Source organism: Ochotona curzoniae, unplaced genomic scaffold, assembly GCF_017591425.1.
Source record: "Ochotona curzoniae isolate NIBS_2020 unplaced genomic scaffold, NIBS_Ocur_1.0 contig_46, whole genome shotgun sequence".
Classification (NCBI taxonomy): Eukaryota; Metazoa; Chordata; class Mammalia; order Lagomorpha; family Ochotonidae; genus Ochotona; species Ochotona curzoniae.
The window spans coordinates 1,069,142-1,096,105 of record NW_024466340.1 but is presented as its reverse complement, the minus strand read 5'-3'; the positions used below and the strand labels follow the sequence as shown (position 1 = coordinate 1,096,105).

At 53.8% G+C, this 26,964-nt stretch overlaps 1 protein-coding gene across 1 annotated transcript in view; it reads right to left on the bottom strand.

Annotated features, from left to right (window-relative positions):
* Window positions 1-26,964, bottom strand: part of KSR2 (kinase suppressor of ras 2) — a 287,775-nt gene that overhangs the window by 208,803 nt on the left and 52,008 nt on the right. The window contains exons 2-3 of the mRNA XM_040986872.1: window positions 16,025-16,165; window positions 13,282-13,432 (exon numbers count right to left, since the gene is read on the bottom strand). Coding sequence (XP_040842806.1) covers window positions 13,282-13,432; window positions 16,025-16,165 — 292 coding nt within the window. The remainder of the gene's footprint in view (window positions 1-13,281; window positions 13,433-16,024; window positions 16,166-26,964) is intronic.

Below are 26,964 nucleotides of genomic sequence, written 5' to 3'. Positions count from 1 at the left end.
TAAATGAAGGAAGCAATGCATCTCACTTTTCTCTTAACCTGTGCTCAGACAACTGCTTAATCCAGTCTGTCCCCCTCAGCTCAGCCACAAGCTGTCACAGCCCTGACGGCTTACAGAGAAGACATCCCCACACACACCCCAGTGCCGAGGAACTTAAACTCTCTCTTTGCAAAGCTTCAGTCCGAGGTACAGCTCCATCCTGCCTCTTGGGAGGGGGGCGGTGTTAGTGGTTCCTGTTCCACAGGTCTCAGGGGAGCAAGGCAGGGTCAAGCTACTGGGTGCTTGGAAGCAGGAAGCAAAAAAAAGGGGGGGTGGAGGGTCTTAATAATAGGCAAGAAGGCAGAAAGACTCACACCGGCGCAAACAAACAACCACAGCCAAACTTTACAATACAGTGCTTCATGGGGTAAGGGTCAAGTCCCTTCGTCTGAAAACATTCAGAAAAATGACAAGCAAGAGACACATGAAGTCTGAAAGGTGACCTCAGGAAGCAGCGCCTGACATTTGCAGAGGCAGGTATTCGTACTGCACAAGATCTTTTTTTAAGATAGAGAGAGCGAGCAAGCAAGCTGACTGGAGCATGAGGGCTCCAGGCTCCCAGACTTTGTTTCCACACTGGCAGGAAGGGCACTCTCTTTCATAGGTCTGTTCTCAGCTCTCAACTCCTCTGACTTGAGAAATCTGCTACAGAGACCCAGGAGGAGGAGGAGGATGAAAGAATCCAGGCTGGCTCTTTGAGAGGACAAAAGGAGAAGGTGCACCTGCTCCTAGAAGTCCCAGGGACAGAGACAGCACTGGGTAGTCTCGGAAAAGCACCACACAGAATGCTGGCAGCTTCCATGGGGAGGCAGCTGTGTCCCTGCGCCCACTCACATCTGGGGCCCAGGCCATGGGCAGGCTGTTCTGTCTCCATGCAAGCTGGTCTACACTGGCATGGGGATTCCAAGCACTGCAGTCTGGCCACCTAGCCTGAACATCTGGCTCGCTGTGTGCACCAGGCAGTGGCTGGATGTGAGCGACCGGTCACTCAGTGGGACTAATAACGACAATGCCTAATGGGAAGTCACCGGGAGGAAGAGACCACCCATGCAGAGGGCCCGGCACTGCGAAGATGGTGTGATCATGGGGCTCTTACAACAAGACACTTGCTCTATGGCACAAGACTTCTACCCCCTACAAGTAATAGCTTTACTTTGCGGGTGAGGACGGGGTCACACACCTGGTTGGTACACCTGTTTCTCAAGCCTGGCCCAACTGTTCTCAGCTCCTTGTGTACGATGCATACACGCAGAACCCTCCTGTCCTTCAGCCGCACCACTCCCTGCCCGAGTCCTCGGCCCAGCCTCTTGGTGAGACCCACATTCGCCCCATTTTAGAGATTCTACCATTGAGGAGCAGGGAGCTCACAGCTCTCGGAACTTCCCGTGAGACTCCATGAGCCCAGGGCTGTGTGTCCTGTCCCCAGGGCCTAGCAGGCCGTTGTGCTCAGTAACACATCGCCAGCTCCTTCCAAAACATCTTCTTCATCACATGTCTTAGCACGTGTTTGTGCTGAAAACAGCACCGGCAGCCAAGTTCAGGTGGGCCCTGACGTTATGTAAAATCCAGTGCTCGGTGGCAGCTTAGAGCCGGCTACTGAGAAACTCAGCGGGAAAAAACATTTGCTTTGATTTTTTTAATTTTTTTGTAGGTAAAACCTTCCATATCCTTTGGGAAAAAAAATGCTGCTCTCGACAGTAATTTAATTACTAAACCACTTTACTTAGTGCTTATGTGTTATCAGGCAGTTGCTGTATATGTGATTAACTCACAAATACTTAAAATAATCCTAACGAGTGGCTGTTATAATGACCCTCATTTCACAGGTGAAAAACCACAGAGCTTAGAGTCTGCCAAGGATAAATTCACAAAGCCAAGACCCTCCCTGGGCAGTCTTGGGTTACAAAGGTGGTCAGCAGCCAAAGCCGAGCAGTAGCCATCTTGGGAACTGCTTAGCCACGGGCTCAGAACCCTGAAGACAGGACTCAGTGCCTCCTCTGGGACTCACCTAGACCTTCTGTGGAAAGCTCCAGACTCAACCCTGGCCAGCCTCCCAAATGCCATCCGAACCTCACTGTGGAAACCAGAATCATGTCTTAGAAAATTCTGATGCCAACCTCATCATTTGGCCTTGGGAGGGGAGTCAGTTCCTAGTGGGTGAAGCAATGCTGAGGGGTCACGGATGAGCTCCCCGGGTCCAGAACATGCCACTTAAAACCACCTGCAGAGGGGGAGTCACGTGGGGGAACCCTCTAGTCTGCTGAACTCAACCACGTACACAGCGCCCCTCAGAGGCCGCTCGGAGCTCACTGTCATGGAGGACAAAGACACACAACAGTCCTTCCGGTCCTGAGTGTGCCTGGGAACCTTGCCTGCTTGTGTCCTCCCCAACCCCAGGCCAAGCTGACCTCTGGCCTCGCCACAGGTGCATAGCTCTCCACCCGGCCCCCTCCCCATGCCTGAGGAGTCAAGTCACCCCAGCCATTTGCTCAGACTTCGTTTTATACCCAACCCAAGTGTCTCTACCTCTAGACACTTGACCCCGACCTTCTCTTGCTGTCAGCTTCCTAAACACTGCCCTTCATGTGTGCCACCCATCAGGCTGTGTGTATCTTATCACATCGCTCTCTTTCCTTTAAAGATAAGAAGTGTATGTGCTGGCCCAAAACACTTCATGGATGAGTATGGAAATGAGCTTGTTCACAAGCACACACATACCAGGAATTAACAGAAAAAAAAAAAAAGAGTGGACGATCAACGTCAATGACGAGAACAGAGGAGGACAAATGTTTTCTGTTGAGGACAGGAGGACAGACGCAGTCATCCCCCTGTATCTGAGGATCGGTTCCAGTTATCCCAGAGACCAAAATCCACATGTGCTCAAGCCCCATATGTAAAAGACAAAGTGTTTGCACTTAACCCAAGTACATCTTCCCTTATACTTAAAGTCATCTCTAAATTCCTTCTAATGCCTAATACGATATTAGTGTTATGAATAGCTGGCTATTATTGTTTAGGCAACAAATGCAAAGAAACAAAGTCAACACGCTCCAGGCAGGCATGATGGTTCCCCCGCCAATGTTTGTCACCTGCAGCTGACTGAACCCACAAATGCTACACCCTTAAGTACAGGACTTGATTGTCCCGTATTTCAATCTCTTTCTCCAAGACTGAATCTGCCGCTGCAATGACAGAGCAGTCACAGGTGAGGCATCAATGAACCGACGTGACCACGTGCCTTATAATACTTCAGAGAGCAGAGCAGGCAGCCAACAAGACTTAGCCCAGGGGGCCACAGCTGGCTAGCCCTGGAGTCCACTACTTAACACTTTTCAGAGTCCTGTCAAAGCAGAGAGAACTATTCTTGGTGAGGCAGCCTTTATTGTGCCTTGAAGATAGAGAAAATACGCCGTCTCCCATGATGATGTAAAAGATTTTCCAGGCCCCAGATCGCAAGCCCCTTGGGCAGGCATGAAGAAAACAAAAGTTAGCCACAGAGCCTCGTGAAGTGACCCGTGTGACGTGGGCCACACAACCTAAGACAACAGAAGACAAGGCCCTATGTGAGTATTAGCATTTTTATGATTACTATTATGAATACTGTCATTTTGATGGATAAATTCTGCCTTAAACCCAAGCCTTGGGAAAGGAAGAAAACAGAAGAGAAAAATTTCCTCCAGGGAGAAGCCTAACTCCAAAGGAAATGTAATTAAATAAATGGATTTCTTGATTATAACAGAAAAGAGATGTGACGTGTCCCCGAATCCAGCCTCCTCCACTGCCCCCGCCGCCTGGGGAACTGGCAGAGCATGAGAAACCCAAATTTTAGCCCAAAGCGAGAGGCTCTTTGATATCATTATCAATACACCTTGCTGTGGGAAATCATGTCTGCTGAGACAGAACTGCTTGCGTTGGGTTTCTCTGCCATAAACACATCTGAAAAGACACTTGGGAGCATTTCCCACTCTCCTGCCCAGCTGATGCCAGCTCTCCCTCAGCATCGTGCAATGTCCTTCCTCCAGGGGAAGCTCTGTGCGTGCCCCATGCAGGCCCAGCCCTACTACCTGTCACAGTTGGCATGAGGCAGGGTGTGGACAGCCCCACTGCTGCCTGGGCCTTGACACTTCTTTCCTCATCTGTAATTTGGGGGCAAGACTAGCAGGTGCTTATTCTACCCAGGAGACATTTCAGGAAAATGAAGTGGCATTGAAAAGAAGCGAGAAAAGCCCTTTGCTGGCCTGCTGGATGGAGTAAATGAGACTGCATACATCAGGCGATGACTAAAACAGGAGCTGGGTACCAATCATCCAGCACCCACAGCCACTACGTGCCATGCCCTGTACTCCATATAGCTGATCTCATTTTAGCCTCAAAACAGTCCCACATACAGGGCCAATTCCATTCTTTATTCAAGAAGTAAAGAGACTGAGACAGACAGAGGGAACCCCCATCCCTGGCTCACTCCCCAAGTGCCCACACTGCCCAAGAGTGTCCTGAGCCAAAGACGGGAGCAGGCAACTCAACGCAGGCCTCCCGTGCGGGTGGCAGGGCCCAAGCAGCTGAGCCATGCAGCACACCGCTGCCTCCCACAGGGTGCAGCGGAAGGAAGCTGGGTTAGAAGTGGAGGCAGGACTCTAACCTGGGCACTCTGGCACTTCAACTGTACGCTTAACCACGAGGCGAGACCCCCACTGCAGAAGGGACCATTCTCATCTAAATTTCCAGACCAGGAAGTGAGGCTCCGACACGTCGACTCGCTTTCCAAAAGCCACTGAACAAGCAGCCGCACCCCAGACCAGGAACTTAGCAGGTGTTTCACAAAGGCTACTTAAAGCTGAGTGCATGGGCAAAGCAGATACTAAGCTGTCACCATGTCCCTCAAGATGGATAACCAGGCACTGTTTTTCAGCGAACATCATTAAACCTCCTCGTAGGGTTGTGGGTTTTTTTTGGTTTTTTGTTTTTCTACACAGTCTGGCCTGTGCCTGTTGACATTTGACCAATCAGGGACCAGACCCTCAGGGGACAGAGGAAGGTCAACAATATGGGAATTAACGCAGCATGCCCAGTAGCATGACTGTGGATAATGACAACACATTGTATGTAGACAGAAATACACACACCATGCATACAAGGATATAGTTAATGCCAGAAAAAATGATAAATGTGTGAGGAGATAAAATATCACTTGAACATTACACAAGATAATACCTGTCAAGCCAACCCATAATCCCCCATGCAGATGTGCAATTTTTTTGTCTTGAATTCTTTTTTTTTTTTTCATAGTCGTGAGTATTCAGTTAAAAAAAAAAACTACCCTGGACACCAAGATGTTTGCTCCTCTAAGCTCTTCTACCCCGGCGGACTTTGATGCCACAGCCTCCCTCTGCCACCAGCCTGGGCTCCTGCCTGAGAGCTGGCATCCCCCAGGAGCCTGTGGGGTGATCTGGACAAAGACCAGGACCAGAAGTCAGGAGCGACTGCGCTGCTGTTCCTGCCTACAGATCCAAGGAGACGGGACAGAGCTGGGCAGGCTGCAGGTGTCTCCTGCGGGTGGTGCTGCGTCCTTCTTCCTGAGGTAAAACCACTACACACACACAGAAACCAAGAGCTGCTTCCCAGGGCACGCACGTCAGAGCGGCCCAGAGAGACACTGACAACAATAAAAACAGTATGTTTTTGATTTAAAAGGGGTTGGGGGAGGATGTCCCAAGCAGATTGGAAACAGACGAATAGCCAGCCCAGGAAGTGAGCCAGGAAGCCAAACCCCCCAACAGGTCAGTGCAGGCCTCTGCCCGCCCCCTCCCCCGGGGAAAATGTCCCCCGAAATGACCCCCAGGCTTCCCCTGTCCAAGAAAGAGGATGACACCTCTGCTGACACAGAGAAAAATAAGCACCCACGGGCACACTCACACCAGAGGTGCCTTAGAGCTAAAATGGAAATGAGGTAGAGGAGGCGACACCCTACAAGCTATGGTCAATGGCCACCAGTCCACTGGCCCAACAGGGGTGTGTAAGTGTGAGTGTGAGTGTGTGAGTCAGGCACTCTACAGGCTCTGCCCCGCCCCCTGCACGTGACAGATCCTAGGGCAGCGGGCTCGCCCAGCAGGAATCCCAGCTTCTGTCACTTCCTTTCGGGCACAACCAGGAGTTGTACACCTGCAACACGGAGGCGACATTCGGCGAGGAGAGGGTGAGCACGTGTGTGTGTGTGTGTGTGTGTGTGTGTGTGTGTGCGCGTATGCACTCACGCGAGTGTGCAGGTGCCTCTGGGGAGCGGGGGGATGCTGAGCAGCCCATCCAGACTCCTAACTTTCATCTGCTTCCTGCTAATTTGACTAGAGACCCCTGGGAACGCTGTGCTCTGGCCAGGAGAAGCCCCGTGCCAACTCAATTACGCTTTTCTGTGCTTTTCCAGGACCGGGGTTCGCAAAACCTCCTGGCTTTTATCCAGCCTCTGCACACTGTTCTGTCATCCTCCCCGTCGTCGTCACCATCCTCATCCTCGGAGCCACAGTGGCTACATTCCTGTAGTACTTAGGATAGGCCAGGCCACGGGCTTCAACGGAGGGACGTGGGGAAGCGTGGTGGGAGGCGGCTTCGATGGCCACATCGAGGGGGTAAGGGCCAAACACACTGCCCACCATCCCGCCAGACACACAACCTCCCAGCCCCTGTGACGATGGCACCAAGGCTGAGAAAGCTGTGCCTAGCATGAGTGTGTCCATTACCAGGCAGAACCAAGAACATGTGCCAGTTGGGACCTGGCATCTGGTGACCCCCACAATGCTGGCAGGTGATAACTGCCACACCTCCACAGCCCCAGGTCAACCTGTGGGACAGGTGCCCGGGGGCCTCCAGCCCCTTGCCTACAAGCCCATCCGTTAGCCTAGGAAGCGTCTCCCCTGGGAAGAGTAAAGGCAGCACCATGCTTCTGTAAATGGCAAAGGGAAACCTGTCCCAAATTCTCAAAGATGTCACAAGGGATCAAAACAGAGGCCGGTGCTGTGGCATAACAGCTTACGCCTCCACCTATGGTGACGCACCCCATAGTGGTGCTGGTTTGAGTCCAGGTGGCTCCACTTCAGATCCAGCTCCCTGCTAATGCACCTAGGAATACAGTGGAGGGTGGCCCAAGTCCTTGGGTCTCTGCACCCCTATGAGAGCCCCGGAAGAAACTCCAGACTTCTGCCTTTGGATTGGCCCACCTCCAGCCATTGTGGCCAGTGGGAGAGAGAACTAGGAAATGGAAGATCTCTCTTTCTCTCCCTCCTCTTCTCTCTTTCTGTAAATATGCTTATCAAATAAAAACAAGGGTTTTTTTTAAAGCAGGGATTTTTTAAACCCACCCACGAGGCAGCAGCTCTGTCAGGATCAGGTCTTGACTGAAGTCCCAGGCGCCACCCACGGCTACACACACCCACGGCATGGGCTCCACGGACTCCAGGCTCGTGTGGCCACTCAGCTCCCGAAGAATCTGCCTCCTGGGAGCTCAAGGCAGGATGGACGAGGCCAACGTCGGAGTGGTTAGGGAGCAGGGGCTTGGCCCACTTGCCTGGGGTCACATGACCCCCAGTCCCGACAGGACAGGCAGCCCAGTCAGAGGCATCAGCAGACATCCCACCGGACGCTCGGTCAGCACCCCGGGGGCTAGCGCCTGGCCTTGTGGCTGACACGTGGCTTGGAATGCCTGCGTCCCGTTCTGGAGGGCCTGGGTTTGCGTCCCGTCTCCACTTCCAATTCCCGCTTCCTGCCAGTGTGCTTCCCACAAGGCAGCAGGAGACGACGCAGGCACTGGAGTTCCTGCTCCACACATAGGAGACCTGCGTGGAATTCCTGGCTGCAGGCGCTGGCCTGGCCCAGCCCCAGCGACTCTGGATAACTGGGGAGGGAAGCCCTAGGTAGCTCCACCTCTCAAGGGATGAGCGCTTGAAAGATTCATAAACCGCACGACAATGTTCAGGACTACCATGTAGGTGCCAGAGGCGGAGGCTCCAACAGGGACAAGACAGGACAAGGGGCACCCACTGGAAGCCACCAGCCCTCGTCAGTCAAGAAGGGAATGGGAGGCGGCAGCCCAGCCCCTCAGCAAGGGTGGCCCCACACCTGCCTGGCCCCTGTGTCCCAGCGCCAGGCATGAAGCAAGTCTCGCTGCTTCTCTTCAAAGCCACTGTGGGCACCTCCTGGAGCCACCCACATCTGGCCCAGATGTGTCCCCGTGGGGAGGAAGCCGCTCACTGCCCACAGTGCCCCTGTCCCCTCTCCACGACCCATCTCCCTCCCAGTTGCCACGGCAAGGAGGCGGACATGAGTCCCCCAAGCCCACGAAGGCTGTCGGAAGGTGAGGGGGCAGCAGGCTTTACCAAACCTGCCCGGGGATGTTCCGTGTGTCAATCAGAACTCAGCCCATGCACACAGCCCTGCTGTACTGGGTCCTCCTGGCAAGTTGAGGGTACGCCCTCTCCGGAATCCTACACCCCAGTCCACGCTTTCTCATCTCTGCTAATGGGAAATTGTCGCGCAGCGCCCTCTGGTGGCCACACGTGGCCATGTGCCACCAAGAAAGACGTGGACGGAAAGGCTGCAGGACAACAGCCACTGGAGTCGGACTTTCTCAAGCAAGGAGCCTCGGGTCCACACCCCGCCCCTCCCCTGCCCCTCCGCCCTCAGATCCACTACGAAGGCAGATGCTAGAGCCCGGGAAAGCACCCACCAGCCCATCTCCAAGGACACTCTTTTTTTCTCCTCCACAGAGGTCCAGACAGAGCAGGGAAAGCCAAAAAAATCTGCAGAAAGATGAGACCTAGGTGATGAAGCCACATGGAGCATGAGCAGCCCCACACTCCAGACACACCCCCCCCCCCACACACACACAGCGGCCGTGTCCACTCCAAGACAACGGCAGGTGGTTAGAACAGATGCCATCCGTGTACAGTAGGACAGGAGAGCTGGACCAGGAGCTCGAAGAACAGGCTGAGGCACAGGAGTCCCTGCAGGCCTGGGGAGGGAGGACACCCCTCTTCCTCTGCCAGCCCCCTGCCTTCCCCAAGTAGGGAGCAAGTGGAACAATAGGGCCTCCAAGACCCCCTCCTTCTGTGCTCGGTGGGGAGGGGGGCTGTGCAGGGGCGTGGCTGTGGTGGGCTTCAGCTGGGAGACAGAATCAGAGACGGTGCTATTTCGGGAGCACTTCATATCCTGTTTTTCCTCCCGGGTGTTCAGGATGGGGTCCTTGCCAGGCAGCTCCCCCCTGCAAGGTTCCAGAAGGATCTCTCTCACCCATCCCATGTGCAGCCCCTCCTCCTGCAGACCCCTGCAGTGCAGGCTCCTGCTGTGGCCTCCGACCCCTGCCTGAGTGCAGCTCCCTCCCTGCCTGGCATGCCTAGGCAGGGCAGCCCCTCCACTCTGCCCACTGTGCCCGGCTTGCCCCACGCTCCCTCCCACCACAAGGCACTGCTACCTCCAGGTGCTCCCACCTGAGCCCAGGAGCTGGCTCCTGGCTGCGCAGGCCATGTGGAGAGCGAGCTAGTGGATGGAAGACCTCTCTCTCTTGTCTCATCCCCTTGCCTTTCAAGTAAAGGTGCTGGGTCCCCACTCCACGTCAGAATTCACACAATCAGATTCCCACACTGAAGGCAACTCCAGTTGTGTGTCTAGAGCCAGGGTCACCAACAGGAAATATGGTGTGCCCTGCAAGAAGTCAGGGTCTGGGGGAGACTAATGCAGTTCCCATCCGAGGTGACGTTTTCCGTCGGGGTGGAGGACGGGACAACACAGAACGGGTGCGGCTCCCACGGTGACCACAAGCTTAGCTGAGCTGTCCTTTGAGACAAGGACCTTAGCACATGGCTCGCTACTTCCCTCTGGTGGCGATGAGCTGGAAGCACATCTAGCAAGCATTCCCGCAATTGACCCAACCTGGACAAGGTGGTGAACCTGCCGGCCTGAGGCTGCAGGGAGATGAGGAAACGAGCAAAGCTGTCCGCTATGGTTGCTTGGTGACAGAAGAGCGCAATGCATTCATTCATTCATTCATTCATTCACTCACTCACTCCACCACGTACAAGGCCTTGCCTTGTGGGTCCCTGGTCACATAGAGCACGCTGGGGACAAGGCCAAGTGGTCGGCGTGGTCTCAGATCCAGGAAAGGCCTCCCAGAGAACCGGGCGTTGGGTCAGGCAGGGCATGGCCAATACAGGCCAAGGTGGAGAGTATGAGTGACCAAAGTACTGGGTGACAGAAAGCCAGGGGAGGTGAGGCATACCCCTCAACAGCACCTGGGGGGGTGCCCACTGCATGCCTGGGGTCACCGCCAGCCTGGAAATCAGGCAATGGGCAGGGTCTGGCATGGCCCCTGCCTGCCGCAGCTTACACTGCAGCAGAGGCCAGAGCCCCCTGTCCATAAACCCACTGCCAGACAAGCCTTCCTACAAAACTGGCAGGGGTGGCTGACCCAGGACGCTCAGCCACCTCCTAACTGGGAGGACAGCCCTGTACCAAGCAGTAACAGCCCGAAGCTCCCTGCCTGCGGCGAGCTGGAGCAGGCGAGGTAAAGCCAGGGGCCTCGGTGAGGCCTGTGTGTGCTCAGCCCAGCATGTGAGGCGTGACACGCATGTGCCAGGTCAGTTCTAGCATCACTGAATGACGGAAGACAACACAGGGAAGCCCAGGAAGCACCTGCCTTACGGGTGGGTAGGCACCTGGCCTGGCAGTGAGGCTGCAGCCTTGGACGCCTGCAGCCCCCACAGCAGGGCCTGGGCGTGGGTCTCGGCTCTGCTTCCGATCTCAGGTACCCACTAGCGTGCACCCTGGTGGGAGGGGGAGGCAGCAGCTGAAGGTACAAGGTCCCTGCCAGGCCTACAGGAGACTCAGCCTGGGTTCCGGGCTCCCGGCGTCAGCGAGGCACAGCTCCAGACATTGCAGACACTGGGTGGGTGAACCAGTCAACAGAAGAGCTCTCCTTGTATCTACTGTTCTGCCATCACGTGGGAGACCCGGATGGAGCTCTGGGCTCCTGGCTTCAGCCTTCCCCAGCCCTCTGGCTGCCCCTCGGCGCTCGCTGTAGCCGCATCACTCTCACTGCTTCTCTTCGGACCAAGAATGTTTGATGCTCTCACCCGCTGGCCTCTAACCGAGCACGCGCTGTCCGGCTCCATGCCCGCCCGTCCCTCCAGATGCGATGACCAATGCAAGACCGTCACTCCCCAGGCCACCTCTGAATGCTGAGGGGACAAAAGGCAACAGAGCATGGCCCACAACAGGCTCCACCCCCTTGTTAGCTCTGAAGGGGACACAGAGTGTGACACCCCCTAAGATTACAAGGTGCTTCTCCTGAGTGGACATGAGCTACCGCAGGTGCACTGTAGACATTGTGGGTGCGTAAGACGGCTGAAGAAAAATGTGGAGTTCTGTGTGACGGGACACAGATGCGAGCCTTGGAAGCCAACCAGCACAGACAGACCCAAAGTCTTTCCCTTCATCAGTAACCTGGAGGGGCTGCTGGTCGCCAGGCCCCTGGGGGGAACTCAGAGAACCCCATTTGCCTGCACCAAGGGGACAATGACAAAGTCCTGGCAAGGAGTCATGGTCCAGGGAAGGTGCAGGCGGAGGAGGAAGAAGGCCGCACCCATGGAAGTTCCGGACCGCTGCACACTGGGCTCTCGGGTCATTACCGAGATGCCCGCCGGGTCAGTCGGATGCACCAGGAGTGTTCTACAACTTCTCTTCATCAAACTTGGCGAGGCTGCTGCCCATCGTTGCCGTCGTGATCATATTCATGACAGCGGGCACTCCTGCCTCTCCCACCACAGTGCCCACTCTACATCCGGCACCTGCTCCCTACTAGCCTACCCAGGGAAGGCAGCAGGGGAAGGCACGTGGGACACCCAGCCTGACCCAGCCCCAGCCACTGTGGTCACTTGGGGAGGGCAGCAGCCAAGGGAAGCCAGCTCTGCCCCATCCCCATTCTCATCTTTCTAGTAAATAAAGCAATAAACATTTGTAGAATGCGAGGGAAGTCACACGTGAATACAGGAAGACGGTCTGTGATATATGACTCTGATTTATCGCAGCTTTTCAAGTAAGTGAGAACCGCTGGTTGCCTGTAAAGCACCAGGGCCTTCGGGCGGGCCAACAGGCAAGGAGCACATGACCTTTGCAGCTAGTCTCGGGTCGGGGGAGACGGATGCCTCTCTTGGGCCATCGAGAAACAACCAGGACCCGTGCATTTTGTCACAACTAGAAAGGCATTATCTACGGGATGAATACAGGACAAAGACGAGCTGGGCCAAACACTTGGCCTCAATTCACAGTCCTTTTGGTGGCTGGCTGCAGCTGGAATCAGTACCTGTTCACAAGAACCTCTGGCATCAACTGTCCGCCGCTGGGGTTGCTGTGGGCTGGCTGGCAGCCTCTGGCCCAGGGCCCCATCACAGCCAAGGGCATCTGCTGCGGCAGACTGGTATTCAACAGTGACACCTGGTGGTGGGAACCGACACAACCGCGCTGGTGGGTGGCCAGCACTGGCAGGGTGGACACGGAGGACCCCTAGGGGGACCAAAAGGCCCTAGAACCGGTAGGAAAACCGTTGAGGCTGGAGGGAAGCAGGAAGTCTCAGGAGAAAGTCCACTGATGCCAGTGAACTGAGACAAACAGGTGTTCGTGGAATGAACTTGGAATAGTCCGGGAAAGATGATAATACACTGGAACCCCAAACTGATTCAACAACTCAGAGAGGTTACTGGATAACTCATAGAGGGACGCATAGAGATGGGCAAATGTAGAGTTAAATAACCCCAATTCTGCTATATACAAAATGTATACCCATCTGAGGGGAAGAATGATCCCAAAACGCAACACGGAAATCATGACAGCAGGTCCCTAGGGAACGAAGTTTGGGTAACTATTTTCAAATCTGTGTTCTAATTTATGTTGCAACAAATATGCTGTTTATGTTTTAAAAAAAAAAAATCAGAAGCAACACACTGGCCCCGAACCAAACATGCGTATGAAGCGCTGGTCCCCCACGTTCCCTGAGGGTGGCCACATCAGGGCGCGAGTCACCTGAGAACAAGAGCCCACGGCCTCAGCAGGTGCCCCTGGGCAGATTCAAGGCCAGGCAGCCCAGCCCCTTCGATCGGGCCCTGAACCTGGGACCTGTGGCGCTCCATTCTCACAGCCACGTTTGCCGCGCACGCACAGCGCCCACGGCCCAGCTCGGCCCACACGTGCCCGCAGCCCGCTCACCTGACAGGTGCACATGGCGGAGGCAGGAGAGCGAGGCATTGAGGCGGGCGCACTCCTCGCGGTTGACTCCGTATTTCTCCACGGTCTCACACACCTGCTCATCTGTCATTTCCAGCAGGTCCTCCAGGCTCAGCTGGCCGGGAGAGATCTCCTAGGGGAAGGGACAGAGCAGGCACATCAGGCGGACTCCAGGCACTCCCTGCTGTCCTATAGTGGTGACCTGGAGGGAACAGGGTTTGAGAGGGAGGGGCTGAATTCTGGGGTGGAGGGGACTCAGAGCTAGACCTGAACTTAAAGGGGGGGCCACTAAGAACATGAGTGGGACACAGAAAAGGCAGGATTCCCACTGCAGGTGTGGGGGGCTGGGGTCCCTTCACAGCTACCTGTAACTGCCCACCTGTGTCTACACCTAGGAGAACAGGTGCACCTCAACCATCCCCCAATGTCTATACAGACACCCTATGGGTTGTTTATAGATAATAAATGCAAACATACTCAAAGAGTTCTTGCAAAAAATAAGTGGAAAAAATATATCTGAGTGCATGCAGTTTTTTTCATCATATTCATTTCCATGAACTCTTGGAGACCCTGTGGATGCAGAGTTTGGAAACAGTGTGTGTGTGTGTGTGTGTGTGTGTGTGTGTGTGTCTCCAGAACTTCCTGGGCCAGCACTGTTTTTGAGGTCTGTTATTTCCACACTGAGGGCTGTCAGTGGTGACACACTGTAATTCTAGGCCAGACTGTGGAGTGCCACTGCCCTCTTGTGGCCACGTCTGTGTATGGCAACAAAACGCAGGTCAGTCAAAAGCACAAGATTTCTCTGCAAAACAGGAGCCCCCTCTGCTCGGTCAGTGCCTTTCCAACTCGACAAACCAGAGGTATTCTCCAGCTGGGACACAAAACAGGGAGCCCCCGGCCCTGCAGGTGTAAAAGAAACCCCATTTTGAGGGGGACGATTCGCAGCGAGAAGGACTTGCCATTCTGCTGTAGGATTCACTTGTGTGCCTGAACATCACACCTTAAAAATATTTTTAGTCTACACTGAAGCTTAAGGTTGCAAAACCATCCCCCAAATGATGTTTTTATGACATTAAAAAATGCAGAAAGCCTGAACAAACCCAGGCCATATAAGCAGCTGGTCTTTTGCTGGAGGTCACGGGCATTGGGGTTCACCCCAGCAGCTCACACACAGCAAGGGATGCCTGCACCCCAGATGTCCCAGCTGCTCCACTTCCCATCCAGCTCCCTGCCCGTGGCCTGGGAAAGCAGTCGAGGATGGTCCAAAGCCTTGGGACTCTGCACCCGCGTGGGAGACCCAGAAGAAGCTCCTGGCTCCCAGTTTCAGACTAGCTCAGATCTGGATGTTGTAGTCATTTAGGGGAGTGAACCAGCACATGGAATATCTTTCTCTATGTCTCTTTTTCTCTCTGTAAATCTGCCTTTCCAATAAAAATAAATCATTCAGAATAATAATAATAATGGTATTAACAGCACTGGTTTAAGGGCTTTTCATGGATGTTCTTTCAGTGTCACAAAGATTATAGAAAGGAGGTGTGAGTGTGTGTGTGTGTGTGTGTTACTACCACCTGCAAACTAAGAACATTTAAATCCAGGGGAGGGGTGGGGCTAGACCAGTCACTCAAGGTCACACAGCAAGAAAGTGGAGGAGCCGGAGTTGGGCGCCAAGCTGTGTCTCCCAAGCCTTCCCGGATCCCTGTTCCTTGGCCGAAGGGGGCCCTCTGGTGGACACCTGCGTGAACCGCAGCCCGAGAGCCGCATCTCCAGCTGACTCAGCCACTGGCCAGTGGCCTCAACCAGTGCCTGCAGGCCAGGTCAACGCCAAGCAGCCAAGCAGTGAGCTGGGCTGTCCCGGCCACCGCCCACAGACCAGAATTCAGCTCTTTCTGGGCAAAAACTCACTTTTCAAATGAACCCAGAACGCTGGACTTTTTCTTTTTTTTTTGCAAGCTCTTTCAGATTTTAAAATTCTGCTCAGAATACATGCTTGCAAACCACAGATTTTCCACCCCTGGCTGCTATGCTCCCCAAATGTCCTCAACTCCCCTCCCAGCGGGGGCCGGAGCTGGGCACCAGGAGCTCAGCCCAGGTCTCCTTCAGATGCCTGGGACCTCGCGGCATCTGCCTGAGCAAGAGGTGGGGACCGATCCCAGCCCCTCGGGTGTGGGACTCAAGCACTGTGGCTGGCATCTTCAGCGCTGGGCCACGCGCCTCCATCCTTGCGGGCAGCCCCAATACAGGAGCGCCACAGCTGGGTGTCACTGTTGGTGACAGCAGCAGTGACCACGACAAGCTGGCATCGCCGAACACCACAAGGTGCCCAACACGGCTGAAGCTGAAGTCCACTGACACTGTGACAATTCAAACTTCCAATCACACACACACTAACCTCACGTGCTCCATAGACACACGTGGCCGGGGGCTACGATGCTGCACAGCACAAAGTTCTACTGGACAGCACTACTTTAGACAGCGAAGTGTCTGGGCCTCAATGACCTTATCACTCAGCAGGCAGCGCTGCAAGGCCCTCCACCCTAGAACTACAGCCCCGCAGGCCTGTTGGGACAGCAGCAGGCACCGGCGTGCTGCCAGTAGCAGGTGTTTCCTGAAGAGGAGGGGGCATGCTGGGCACAGTCAGGGGAGTCACGGGACAGGGTTGGTGGGGGGGGGGGCGGTATCTGTCGGGTGACAAGGGGCACAAGGGCCCAGGGCCACTTCCAGTCACCTCCAGGACCTCCTTGCGCACGTCCACGATGCGGAACCAGTGTCGCAGCTGGGGGAAGCCGTCCAGCTCGGCGTTGCGCTCCTGCAGGGCGACCTTCTTCTTGCAGGACAGCTGCCGGCTGAAGTACTTGACCAGCTTGCTCTGTGGGGACACAGACGGGGTCAGAGGCGTGGCCGCACGGGGTGGGAGCCAGCAGTTCTTTTCCGCCTATCCCCACCCCGCCCCCGGCCCACCCAACTCCAGTTCAGTGACAAGGAGACCTGGGTAGGGCTTGGAGTGTGTCCCCCGCAGAGTGTTCGAGGGCTGGAAGCTTGGACCGGCTTGGTCCAGGTGATGGGACTGACAGGTAAAGGATCTTTAAGAACCTTCTAGAAGGCCATAACGTCATGGAGGCATCTTGCTTAGGATTCCTTCATACAGGACTCGCAAGACCCAAGTTCATTTTCACGAGAACGTATGTCAGGCCCTGGCAGCTGCTCTACCACTCTGTGACACAGCCAGGGGAGCCTAACCAGGACCCCACTGCCATGTTTTGCATTTTCAGCCCCCAGAACCATGAGTTGAGTAAATTCTTTTTTATCAAGCACCCAGCCTTGAGTACTTTGTTACAGCAACACAATGCAAGCAAAAACCGCGGTGAGCGAGCAGGCCGGCTCCGGCGCTGGCTGGACTGGGCTGTGTTCACTGGCTGGGTATGGGGTGAGCGGCATGCCACGGGGAGACCCCACAACTGCACCTCCACCACGCACTCCACAGACACCCCTCCTGTGAGGTCATCCCTGCGCCGAAGACATTCTTTCCCATTGCAGTGGCAAAGGACCACGAGAATCCCGTGACGGTCAGCGGGACGACTGCACGACGCCCTGGCCACACGAGGGCGCTCTCTGCGGCTGTGAGAATGATGGAGGGAGCACGCAGTGGACAGCTCCAGGACCGACCCCGGGACACGCTGCTGAACAAAGATCCATGCTCTGCCCCATGAGCGCAAAATGTCCCCTGAGCCGTAACAGCCAAGACCCTCTGGAAGGATTCTAATCTCCCAGGGAAGGGAAGAGGCTTAGTGGGGAGGAAAGGGAGGTGAATTTATTATTTAAACCCTTTTGCAAGCTGGTACCAGGGCACAGTAAGAAGAGCTTTCTTCCTATAGTACCAGCATTCCACACGGGCACTGGTTCATGTCCTAGCTGGTCCACTTCCCATCCAGCTCCCTGCCTGTGACCTGGGAAAGCAGTCGATGAAGTCCCAAAGCCTTGGGACTCTGCACCCATGCGGGAGACCCAGATGAAGCTCCTGGCTCCTGGCTCTGGATTGGCTCAGCTCCAGCCATTGTAGTCATTTGGAGAGGGAAGCAGCAGATGAAAGATCTATCTCCCCTTTTCTCTGCAAACCTGTCTTTCAAATAAAAATAAATCTTAAAATGCACAAGTATTTACACATGGATGAATACTTTTCAGATGAGATGGGCCTGCAGCTCTGAATGTTTCAGCCAGGTACAGGATCTGGCTCCTGGCTGGTACAGACTCTGGCAGGCAGCGGTGGTGGCTCCAGTTCTGGGCTCCTGGCACCCATCTGTTCTCCCTCTGCTTTGCAAGCAAATGACTTTTCTTGCGAGATGCCCTCCCTGCCACAGGGATCACAGGAAGAAAGGGGAGCATTCTAGGCTGAGTTGAGGGGTTCCAATGTCACAACCAAAGTCAGGCAGGTGCAGAAAGCTGCCCCCAACCCCAGGCAGAGGGCAGTGCCAGTCACTAGGGTGAGTCTTACCCACGTACATTTATTCTGTTTCCCCTTGGTGCTGCCACTTGCTAGAATTGGCTGCCACCATTTGAAAGTAAGAAAATTTCCCACGAAATGCTGATTTTCTGGCATCTCCATGTCAAGTTCATGGACCTACGTTGCAGGCCCAGAAGAAGGTGCAGTGCGGAGTGGGCTGGGCCCCTGGGGCAGCACAGAGCCCCATTTTCTGTCCCCTGGGGAAAAGCCTGGATCGTAAGAAGAACAGCAATGGAGGAAGGGCGCTTTCTGAAACCTCCCTGAAGCCTCTTATCATGAAGGGACAGCAAAATTCTAACCACTGTTCCTCCCCGAGTCTCACTTCTCAGGACCCGTGTCGTGCGTGTGTGTGACACAAGCTGGGAGACTGCCTGGCTTCTGCAGCAACCCTTTGTGGTTTTTCAAGGCGTGAGGGGAATGTGGAAAATGTGCATTAATGGAAAAGCTACATTTCAGTAAGTCGTAGCACGTTACGGGATGGAATACCACATCAACTTTTAAAAAGCAGAGAAGGTTGATTTGAGTAACTTTCCAAGAGGCTCATCTCCCGTAAACAGCCAAACAACAAAGACACGGCATAATAGGATTGCACGCCTCTGTCTGAGAACTCGGCCGGGTCCGTAAGGCACATTTCTAACCCAGAGGAAGGTATCTGGCAGAGTGAAGCAAACAGATACACATACTAGAACATGGGGGTAGAGGGGGGCTTTGTCACGTCCCACGCACAATTGTTTTAGTGCTTCCAACAAGCACACATCTGCTTCTTCCATTTTCAGAATTTTCTTTTAAACACACCTTTTTTATTTGTGTATTTGAAAGGTAGGGTCGCAGAGATCTCCCACCCTCTGATTTAATCCCCAAATGGAGGCTGGAATTTAATCTGGGTCTCCCAGGTGGATAACAAGGAGCCATGATGGGCTTGAGCTGTCACCTTCTCTGTCTTCTGAAGCGCACACTAACAGGAAGCTAGAATCAGGAACGGAGCTGGGACTCGAACCCAGAGGCTCTGAGGAGAGAGAAGCAGGTGTCTTCAGCACTGTAGCAAACACCAACCCCAGGAAGTTTTCTTAAGAAAATTAAAGCCTTGCTTAGTGGAAGGTCCCTGTCCACACTGTCCACACACCTCACCTTTGGCTCAACATGTCTTTGTGAAGTATGAACCGCACTTACACCAGACATTGGGCTCGAAAGAATCAACCACACTTTCTGGCACTTTCCAAATGCGGAAGCAAGGCCAATCCTGAATAATTTCTGGACACAGTTTAGCCAGGCAGCCTGAACTATCAGATACCATGCTTCACACTTTTGGCGCTGCTGTAACAATACCCAAGGCTGGGGGCTTTATCAGGATGTGCTCCCACTTCCAGAGGCCCCCTGTGCTCAACCTCTGTTCAGGGTCACGGGGCAGGAGGCGTCACAGCAGAGAGTATGGGAGGCAGGGAGGCAACCTGCAGATCAGAGGAACTCGAACCAGCTTTTGCAGGAACTAACCAGGTCCTAGGAACTTCAACCCCTGCCAAAGGTGATACCCACGGTGGCATTCCGGCCTCCCCAGACCCCACTGCCGCCAATGCGACCACATCAGAGGCCAAGCTTGCAGCACAGGAACCTCCAGGAGACACACGCCCACACTTCCAAACCATGGCTGTGTCTCTTCCCGGGACTTGATAGGACAGAGGACCCTCATGTGATCACAGCTCCCTGACTGTGGAAACACGTGCAGTTGACAGCAGAACGCGTCCTCGGATCCTGAGTAAATGCCCTCGGGCTCGCCGGGCTGTGGTCCCCAGGCTTGACTCCGCTTCTCAACAACCTCCAGTGAGTTTCCAAGTCTGCTTTTCTCACCGGGAAGTGAAGGCTAAACCACACACACACACACACACACACACACACACACATCACAGCATCGTGACGAGATTAAGAATGTCTCAGAATGGCGCAGCCACAGGGCAGAGCAGGTATCAGGGACAGTCACTAGCACCTCCCGAGGAGGCCGAGGAGGGGAACTGCCCCAAATACACTGACTACCAGCATCCAGAAGGAGGATTTTTAGAAAAATCCAAAACTAATTAGCTTTGAAATCAACAATATGGTGAGGACATTTGGGGCAGGGTTAGTTAAGACATCACTTCGAATGTCCACACCCCTCCGTAGACTCTCACACCCCTGGCAGATGAAGACATCGGGCCCGGAGAAGGTAAGCCATCAGGTCACCATCACAGCAGCCGCCAAGTGCATTCAAGTCCGAGTCTCGGCCCCAAACCTCACTGTTGCACCAGAGTGTCATGAAGGCAGAGGTTAAACACAGCTGGGGATGCCTTCATCCCCTCCCAGGCCGTCTCAGCTCCAGTCCCAGACAGTTTCTTGCTAAGGGGCAGTGTGGTGGGAAGGCAGCATCAATGGCTCAAGCAGCTGGCTCCCTGCCACCCACAGGGGAGACCTGGAGGGAGTCTCAGCTCCTGGCTTCCTCCTGGCCCCACCCCAGCTGTTGCAGGCATTTGGGTGTGTGTGTGTGTGTGTGTGTGTGTGTGTGTGTGTGTGTGTGTGTGTGTGTGTGTGTGTGTGTGTGTCTGAAACAACACGGGGATTAACTACCTCTCTGCCTCTCCAATAAGTAACTTCGCATCCCTGTTTCATTTTTTCATTAACATTCTGTAGTGCCCTCATATGGTATCTTTGCTTCTTTTAGGAAGAACATTTCAGATGCCGGCCCAAGCTCCTGTCCAGCCCATCACAGCAGGTGATGGGTCGTCCGTCCCCCTCCCCCCGTGACGCTCCCACCGGCCACCCCGGCCACCTGCCTGTGCAGGTGTGTCCCTGCGGAAACCCTCGGTGCCTGGCTCCACCCACCTCAGCCGCATCACAGGCAAGACTTTCCGGTGCCATCTGCCTTGCTCACCCGGCAGTGCTCCTGGGGGAGCTTCCCCTGTTGGCCTGACTGGACATTGCCACCTAAGCCTGCTCAATGACCCCATGGGACAAAGGAGAAGATTTAGGCTCGGAAAGGCTCCACAATTTACCCAAAGCCACAAAGCTTCTGAACGCCACATTTTGGCGGGGCTCTAGTCAAACCAACTCCTCTTCATCGACAATGAACTTCAAGGTCTTATGCCAAGTGAAATGACATAGCACAGTAGGAAATATGGAATCACAAGGGGGTGGTGGTGGCTTCTGTCTGTGGTGCCAGCATATGGGTGCCTGTGTGAGACCCATCAGCTGCCTGCTTGTGGCCTGGGAAAGTAGCTGAGGCCCAGCCCAAAGCCTTGGGACCCTGCACCCATGAAGGAGACTCAGAAGCTCCTGGCTCTTGGCTTTGGATCAGCTCAGCTCTAGCCATTGCAGAAATGGGGGGAGTGAAGCAGTGGATAAAAGATCTTTCTGTGTCTCTCCTTCTCTCTGTCTCTCCTCTCTCTGTAACTCTGCCTTTCAAATAATAATAAAATGAATCTTACAAAATAAAAAAGAAAGACGGACACTTGTTGGACAGAGAGCACACTTGTGCCTGCATGGGTAAACCTATGCTCGTGCACCCACACACGGACATGAGAAGGAAATCTAAACTCCCGGCGTCTGTGAGTGGACAGTTTCTAGGCATGTTTGTCCCCATTTTCTGCTGTCATTCATTACACATCTCATGAAAACCAGACCTTTGCCAGGATAAAGACATGTGGGTTCTCTTTTAGGTCAGCCATCCCCATTCACCAAGTCCTAGACATATCCACACACTCCAGGCATTCTGCTAAGCCTTCAATATTCAGTATCTCATGCACCTGCCCCAGCCACCCCAGCCACATCCTCTGACAGAATCCGAGCGTGATGCAGTGTAAGCACCTCTCCTAAGACCCACAAAGGTTATCCCCTCAATCTTCTGGAAGATTCCATTAGCAGGTAAACTTCCAAAGCCATCTCTCAGGAGGCCCCGTGGTTGGTACAAGTAAGGAGATGGTGGTGAATTTGCCAGCAAACATGAGAATTCTGCAACCACTGCTTATTATATAACGAAAGCAGCTTGTGTCTCGCATGAGCTCTGCTTATCCAAGCCCTTGGACAATAAAACAGGGTCAACACTCCACTTCAGGAACAATGCCCTGGGCAAGCAGCACCCCCTTCCCGGGCCGCACAGCAAAGATGGAGCAGCTCCAAGCATAGCCACCACCAGTCCAGGGAGCCCAGGGACAGCCTGGCAAGCCCCAACCACAAGGCCACATGGACAGAGGCTGAGCACAAGGGCAGCCAAGTTCAGGGTGGACGTCAAGGATGCCAACTGAGGGCAGGAGTCCCTTGCCAAGTGGTGTTCTCCCATTGAGGACCACGTGCAGAGCAGGTCAGCATTTACTCTAAGAGTAACCAAGATTCTCACTCATTCATTAAGAACTTCAGTTGCTCATCCAAGTACACAGACCTGGAGATACGAGATCGGTGGCATAGGGCCAGTGGTATAACAGGCTAGTTCTTTGCCTGAGGTCCCAGGATCCCATATGGGCACTGGTTCATGTCCTGGCTCCTCCACTTTTAATCCAGCTCTCTGCTTATGGCCTGCGTATGCTGCGGTGGATGGCCCAAGTCCCTGGGCCCTGCAACCATGTGGAAGACTTAGAGACTCCCGGCTCCCAGGTTTTGGATCAGCTCAGCCCCAGCCACAGTGGTCACAGCTAGGGGAATGGACCAAGATCAGTGGAACAACACAAATGTTCTAAGCACGGCAAGGTCAGGTGATGCTGAAGACAGGTGCTGAACCCCTGAAGTTCAGCCACTGAAAGCCAGCATTTCAGAGAGATCTTCCACCCAGTGGTTCATGCGCAAAGGGACGGTGGTGACTGAATCCAGGAACATGGAACTCCATCCGAGTTTCCCACGTGGCTGACAGGGGCTCAAGGACTTAGGTCATCTTCTGCTGTTTTTCCAGGCACTTTATTAGAGTGGAGCTGGATGAGCAGCCGAGCAGCCAGGACTCGAACCAACATCCACACACGATGCCGGGGTCACATGAAGACTGTGGCCTAAACTGCCACATCATACCAGCCCAAAAGACAGCTTTTCTACAAACTTTTCAAGAGAACCTGCATGGGATCTCGCCATTCGGGTCTGACCTCCCAGCACAGTGAATTTCTAGAAGGAATATTAATCCGTTACATCATTAAGTACATTACCTTCCAGAATGGTTCCCAAGATACCTCATTGTCTGAGTACCATGACAATGCTTCATGTTAGTTATTATTCTCCTTCCTGCCCAATGTCAAGGTCACCAAGCTAAAGGATGGGAACAGGTGTGTAGTCCAGGGGTAAGATACCTACGGCTCACAGCAGAACACCTGGGTTTGGCACCCAGCTCCAGTGCCTACTTCTGCAGATACTGGGAGGCAGTGGTGATAGGATAGAATCAATCAGTCGATCGATGAATCTCTCTGCTTCCAAATCAACAAAAGTGAAAACCAGATGCAGAAATACAGAGAGCACTAAGGGGCAAGGTTAGAACTCAGGGAGTCAACATGGTGGTGCAGCGGACTACACCTCCACCTCGTGGTGCCGACTTCCCCTATGGGTGCCGGCGTGTATCCCACCTGCTCCACTTCTGATCCAGCTCCCTGCTTATAGCCTACAAAAGCAGCAGAGGATGGCTCAAGTTCTTGGGGGGGGGAGGGCGGACGGTCTTTATCTGCAGGTGGTGTCAGCGGTGTTTAGGTTACCCTCAATTCATGTGGAGCCGAGCAGCAAAATATTCAAAAAGCACACCTCCAAAATACAGACACACAAGACTCCTGGCCTTGGCACGCCCACAAGCTCTAGGTTGGGTGTGGTGGAATAAGCTCCCAGGGGTGCTGGGGCTGCCGCCTGTGGGCAAGAGCTGGCACCTAGGGCTGCAGTTTTCCATCTCCACACCAGGGGGCAGTCTGGCATCTTCCGCGGAGGATTTGACTTTTTTTTTTCAGGCTTTCCTCTGTAGGTGCACCCTAGGCCCTGAGTACTATACTCGGTATTAGCATGGTGGTAAATTTAACAGCATAAACAAATAAACAACACAAAACAAAACAAAAAAAAAAGCAAAAAGTCGAGACATGTGACAGACCTAAAAATGATCCTGTTTGAAATCCTTAAACAGGGAAATTTTCATTAAACTAAGCCCAGAGACTGGTGGGCAAGGCTCTGCAGTTTGGTTTGGTAGCAGTGCCTTCCTTACAAATGTGCTTATTCTTATTTATTTGAAAGGCAGGAAAAAAAAAGAGAGAAAGGTTTTCCACCTGCTGGTTCACTCCCTCAAATGCTTACAACAACTAGGAGTGAGCCAGATCAAAGCGGGAGGAGGGCGTTCAGTCCAGGTCCTCCACTGGGGCAGCAGGGACTCCGGCACTTTGTCCATCATCTGCTGCTTCGCAAGGGTACGCACCATAGGACTCAGAAACGGGGCTGGGACTTGAACCCGGGCACTCCAGTGCCCGAGATGGACACCTCAACCGCTGAGCCAAATTCCTGCCCCTTAGGTGCTTTTTCTCGAGGGTAAGTGAAGGGCAAGGATCTCCAGGAACATCTTCGTTGTACCTGGCCCTTCCACGCGGTCCTCTCTGGGACCCACTCCACACAGTGTCCCCAGTAGACTCACAAGAAAACTTTGGCTCAGGACATGACAGTCAGGAATAAAGAGGCCGGCTCCAGGGCCCTGGACACCCCTTGGATCTGCCTGTATTATTCCATCGTGGCCGCCTTCTCCTTGGCAACAGCCACCTGCCAGCCAACAGCTCAAGGCCCTGAAGCCACAAGGTTCAGTCCTTGCCCGGTCCTTCCCCGGCCCAGGGTTTCTGGCCCACGTGGCCTCACCACTGCCTTCGCCATCTCCTTTCTGACCACCCCTGGGTGTCACCGTCACAGCACCCTGTTATTTCCCCGCTAGCACTCTGCTAGTTCACGTGATTAGCCTGTTTATTGGTTTCCATGGTAACGCCTTCCCACCACCACACACCCATCAGCACGGCAGCCCAGGAGTGCCTGGGTCTCTCCCTGGCATCAGATCCAGGCCTCGTATACAGACAGTGCTTAACACAACTTCCTGGGCCTTTTTGCTTAGACCAGCATCACTGCCAACTCCATTCCAGCAGTGCAGCATCTTCAGGACCGGGCCCGGCTGTGTGGGCAAGGCTCCTGGGTTAGCACACCCCACGAGGGTAATGACATAGCCGTAACCACAGCCTGTGCCTTTCCACGGTTGCCTGGGCGACCGCTGTCATAACATCCCCGGCACTTGCTCACTCACTCGCTTGCTCGCTTGGTGGGGCCAGCTGACAGGCCAAAGCATCATTTCATTGGCAAACATGTCCAGCCACCCAGCAATTTACAACCACTGACTGCAGAGTGGGCTGCAGGCCTGGGGGAAATACCTTCTCTCTTCCCTGGCCCTGGAGTTCACAGCACAGGACCGCCAGCCCCCCAGGTGGAGGGCACCTCCAGGCCGGGGCCCTTCCCCCACTCCAAGGATGCTGGTAGCATCTGTGTCACCTCTGCCAGGGATGGGCACATACAAGAGTTTGGGCAAGGCATATGCCTAATGAACACTCACTAGATGGCAGGTCTGGTAGAAATATTCTTAACATATTCACTGTTCCAAATGCTGACACTGATGCTGTAATGATATACTGTCACATATTTACACTGTGTCTAAATTGATACTGTTGTATAGTCATATGGTCATAGGACATCATGGATGAGAATTCGTATATAATGTAGAACCTGAAACACACCAATATTGTATATTCATCTGTAGCATATATGTTTTAAATATGTTATCTGTTTAGAATAAAAATGACCTTTTGGATGCCAACCTGTGCTGACTGCCACAGAGAGAGTCTTCATCCTTAGCATCATAAGTTAAGTTTCACTGAGCACTTGCTAAGCATTTTGTTGATATGATGTGTTCATCACACGCATTCTAAGGGCTAACAATCCTTTTTACTCCCACCTGACAGTTAAGAAAACAGAGGCTAGGGGCAACAATGTAACTGCCTAAAGCCACAAGGATAAACAAGCAGAAACAGGGAGGCTGCCCCAGGCTTGTCCCCATCTCCTCTCCCCACCTGCTGGTGGCAGAACTACCTGGGGAGCTTGTTAAAAATACCCTGGCTGAGCCCCTGCCTCTGCCCCAGCCCAGAGCTACCGAACTGGAGACTCCAGGGGACGGGGGGCTTCTCCCTGATGACGCCAAGAGAAGCCCCACGTTGAGAACCACAACGTTCAGCCTTTGCCAGCAGCCCTATTAGAGGACACTTGGATCAGAGTCATTATCGCCACTGCAGCGCCAATTAGGCCAAGGGGGAGAGATGGAGTCTGGGGGTGGGCGTGGGGAGGGATTGGGGAGCAGGCAGTAGTGAGCCAGACCTAGAAGAGACGGACAACCCTACAAAGAAGGAATGGAAGAAGTGGCTTGAGACCAGAGCAGCCGCCGGTCCAGGCCAACTCCAGTTAAAGTGATGACCCTTGTCGTGGTTCTTGGCAACAGCGGATGTCTCTAAGAAAAGCAAATAAATAACGCCGACTTTGGGCCAGGGCTGTCATGGGCAGTGAATTTCCTGGAAAATCGAACTTCTACATACGCCCCATGTGATGCTCAGGGTTGTCCCTCGGCACAGTACCACTTCAGCCTGCGTTTCATCCGCCCTCTGAGGTGAACAGGAATATTCCCAAGACTTGCTTTCAGCCTGGTCCCATCCTGGCTGACACGGACATCCAAGGATATACTGAGTGGATGGATGCTTTCTCTGTCCCTCAAATATATAAACTGTGCCTGTTTTTTTTTAAGATTTATTTATTTTTATTGAGAAGTCAGATTCATAGAAAGGAGAAACAGAAAGATCTTCGCTCCCCAAATGGCCGCAACAAGCTAGAGCTGAGCTGAGCTGAAGCCAGGAACCAGGAGCCTCTTCCAGGTCTCCCATACAGGTCCCAAGGCCTTGGGCCATCCTTGACTGCTTTCCCAGGCCACAAGCAGGAAGCTGGATGGGAAGTGGAGCAGCTGGGATACAAACCAGCATGCATATGAGATCCCAATACGTGCAATGCAAGGATTTAGCTACTAGGCTATTGCTCCGAGCCAAAACTGTGTTTTAAAAATAAAGAAATCAGGATCAAATCCCATCTGGAAAGCCTGCAGTATCCTAATAGGCAAAGTGGACTATGCACAG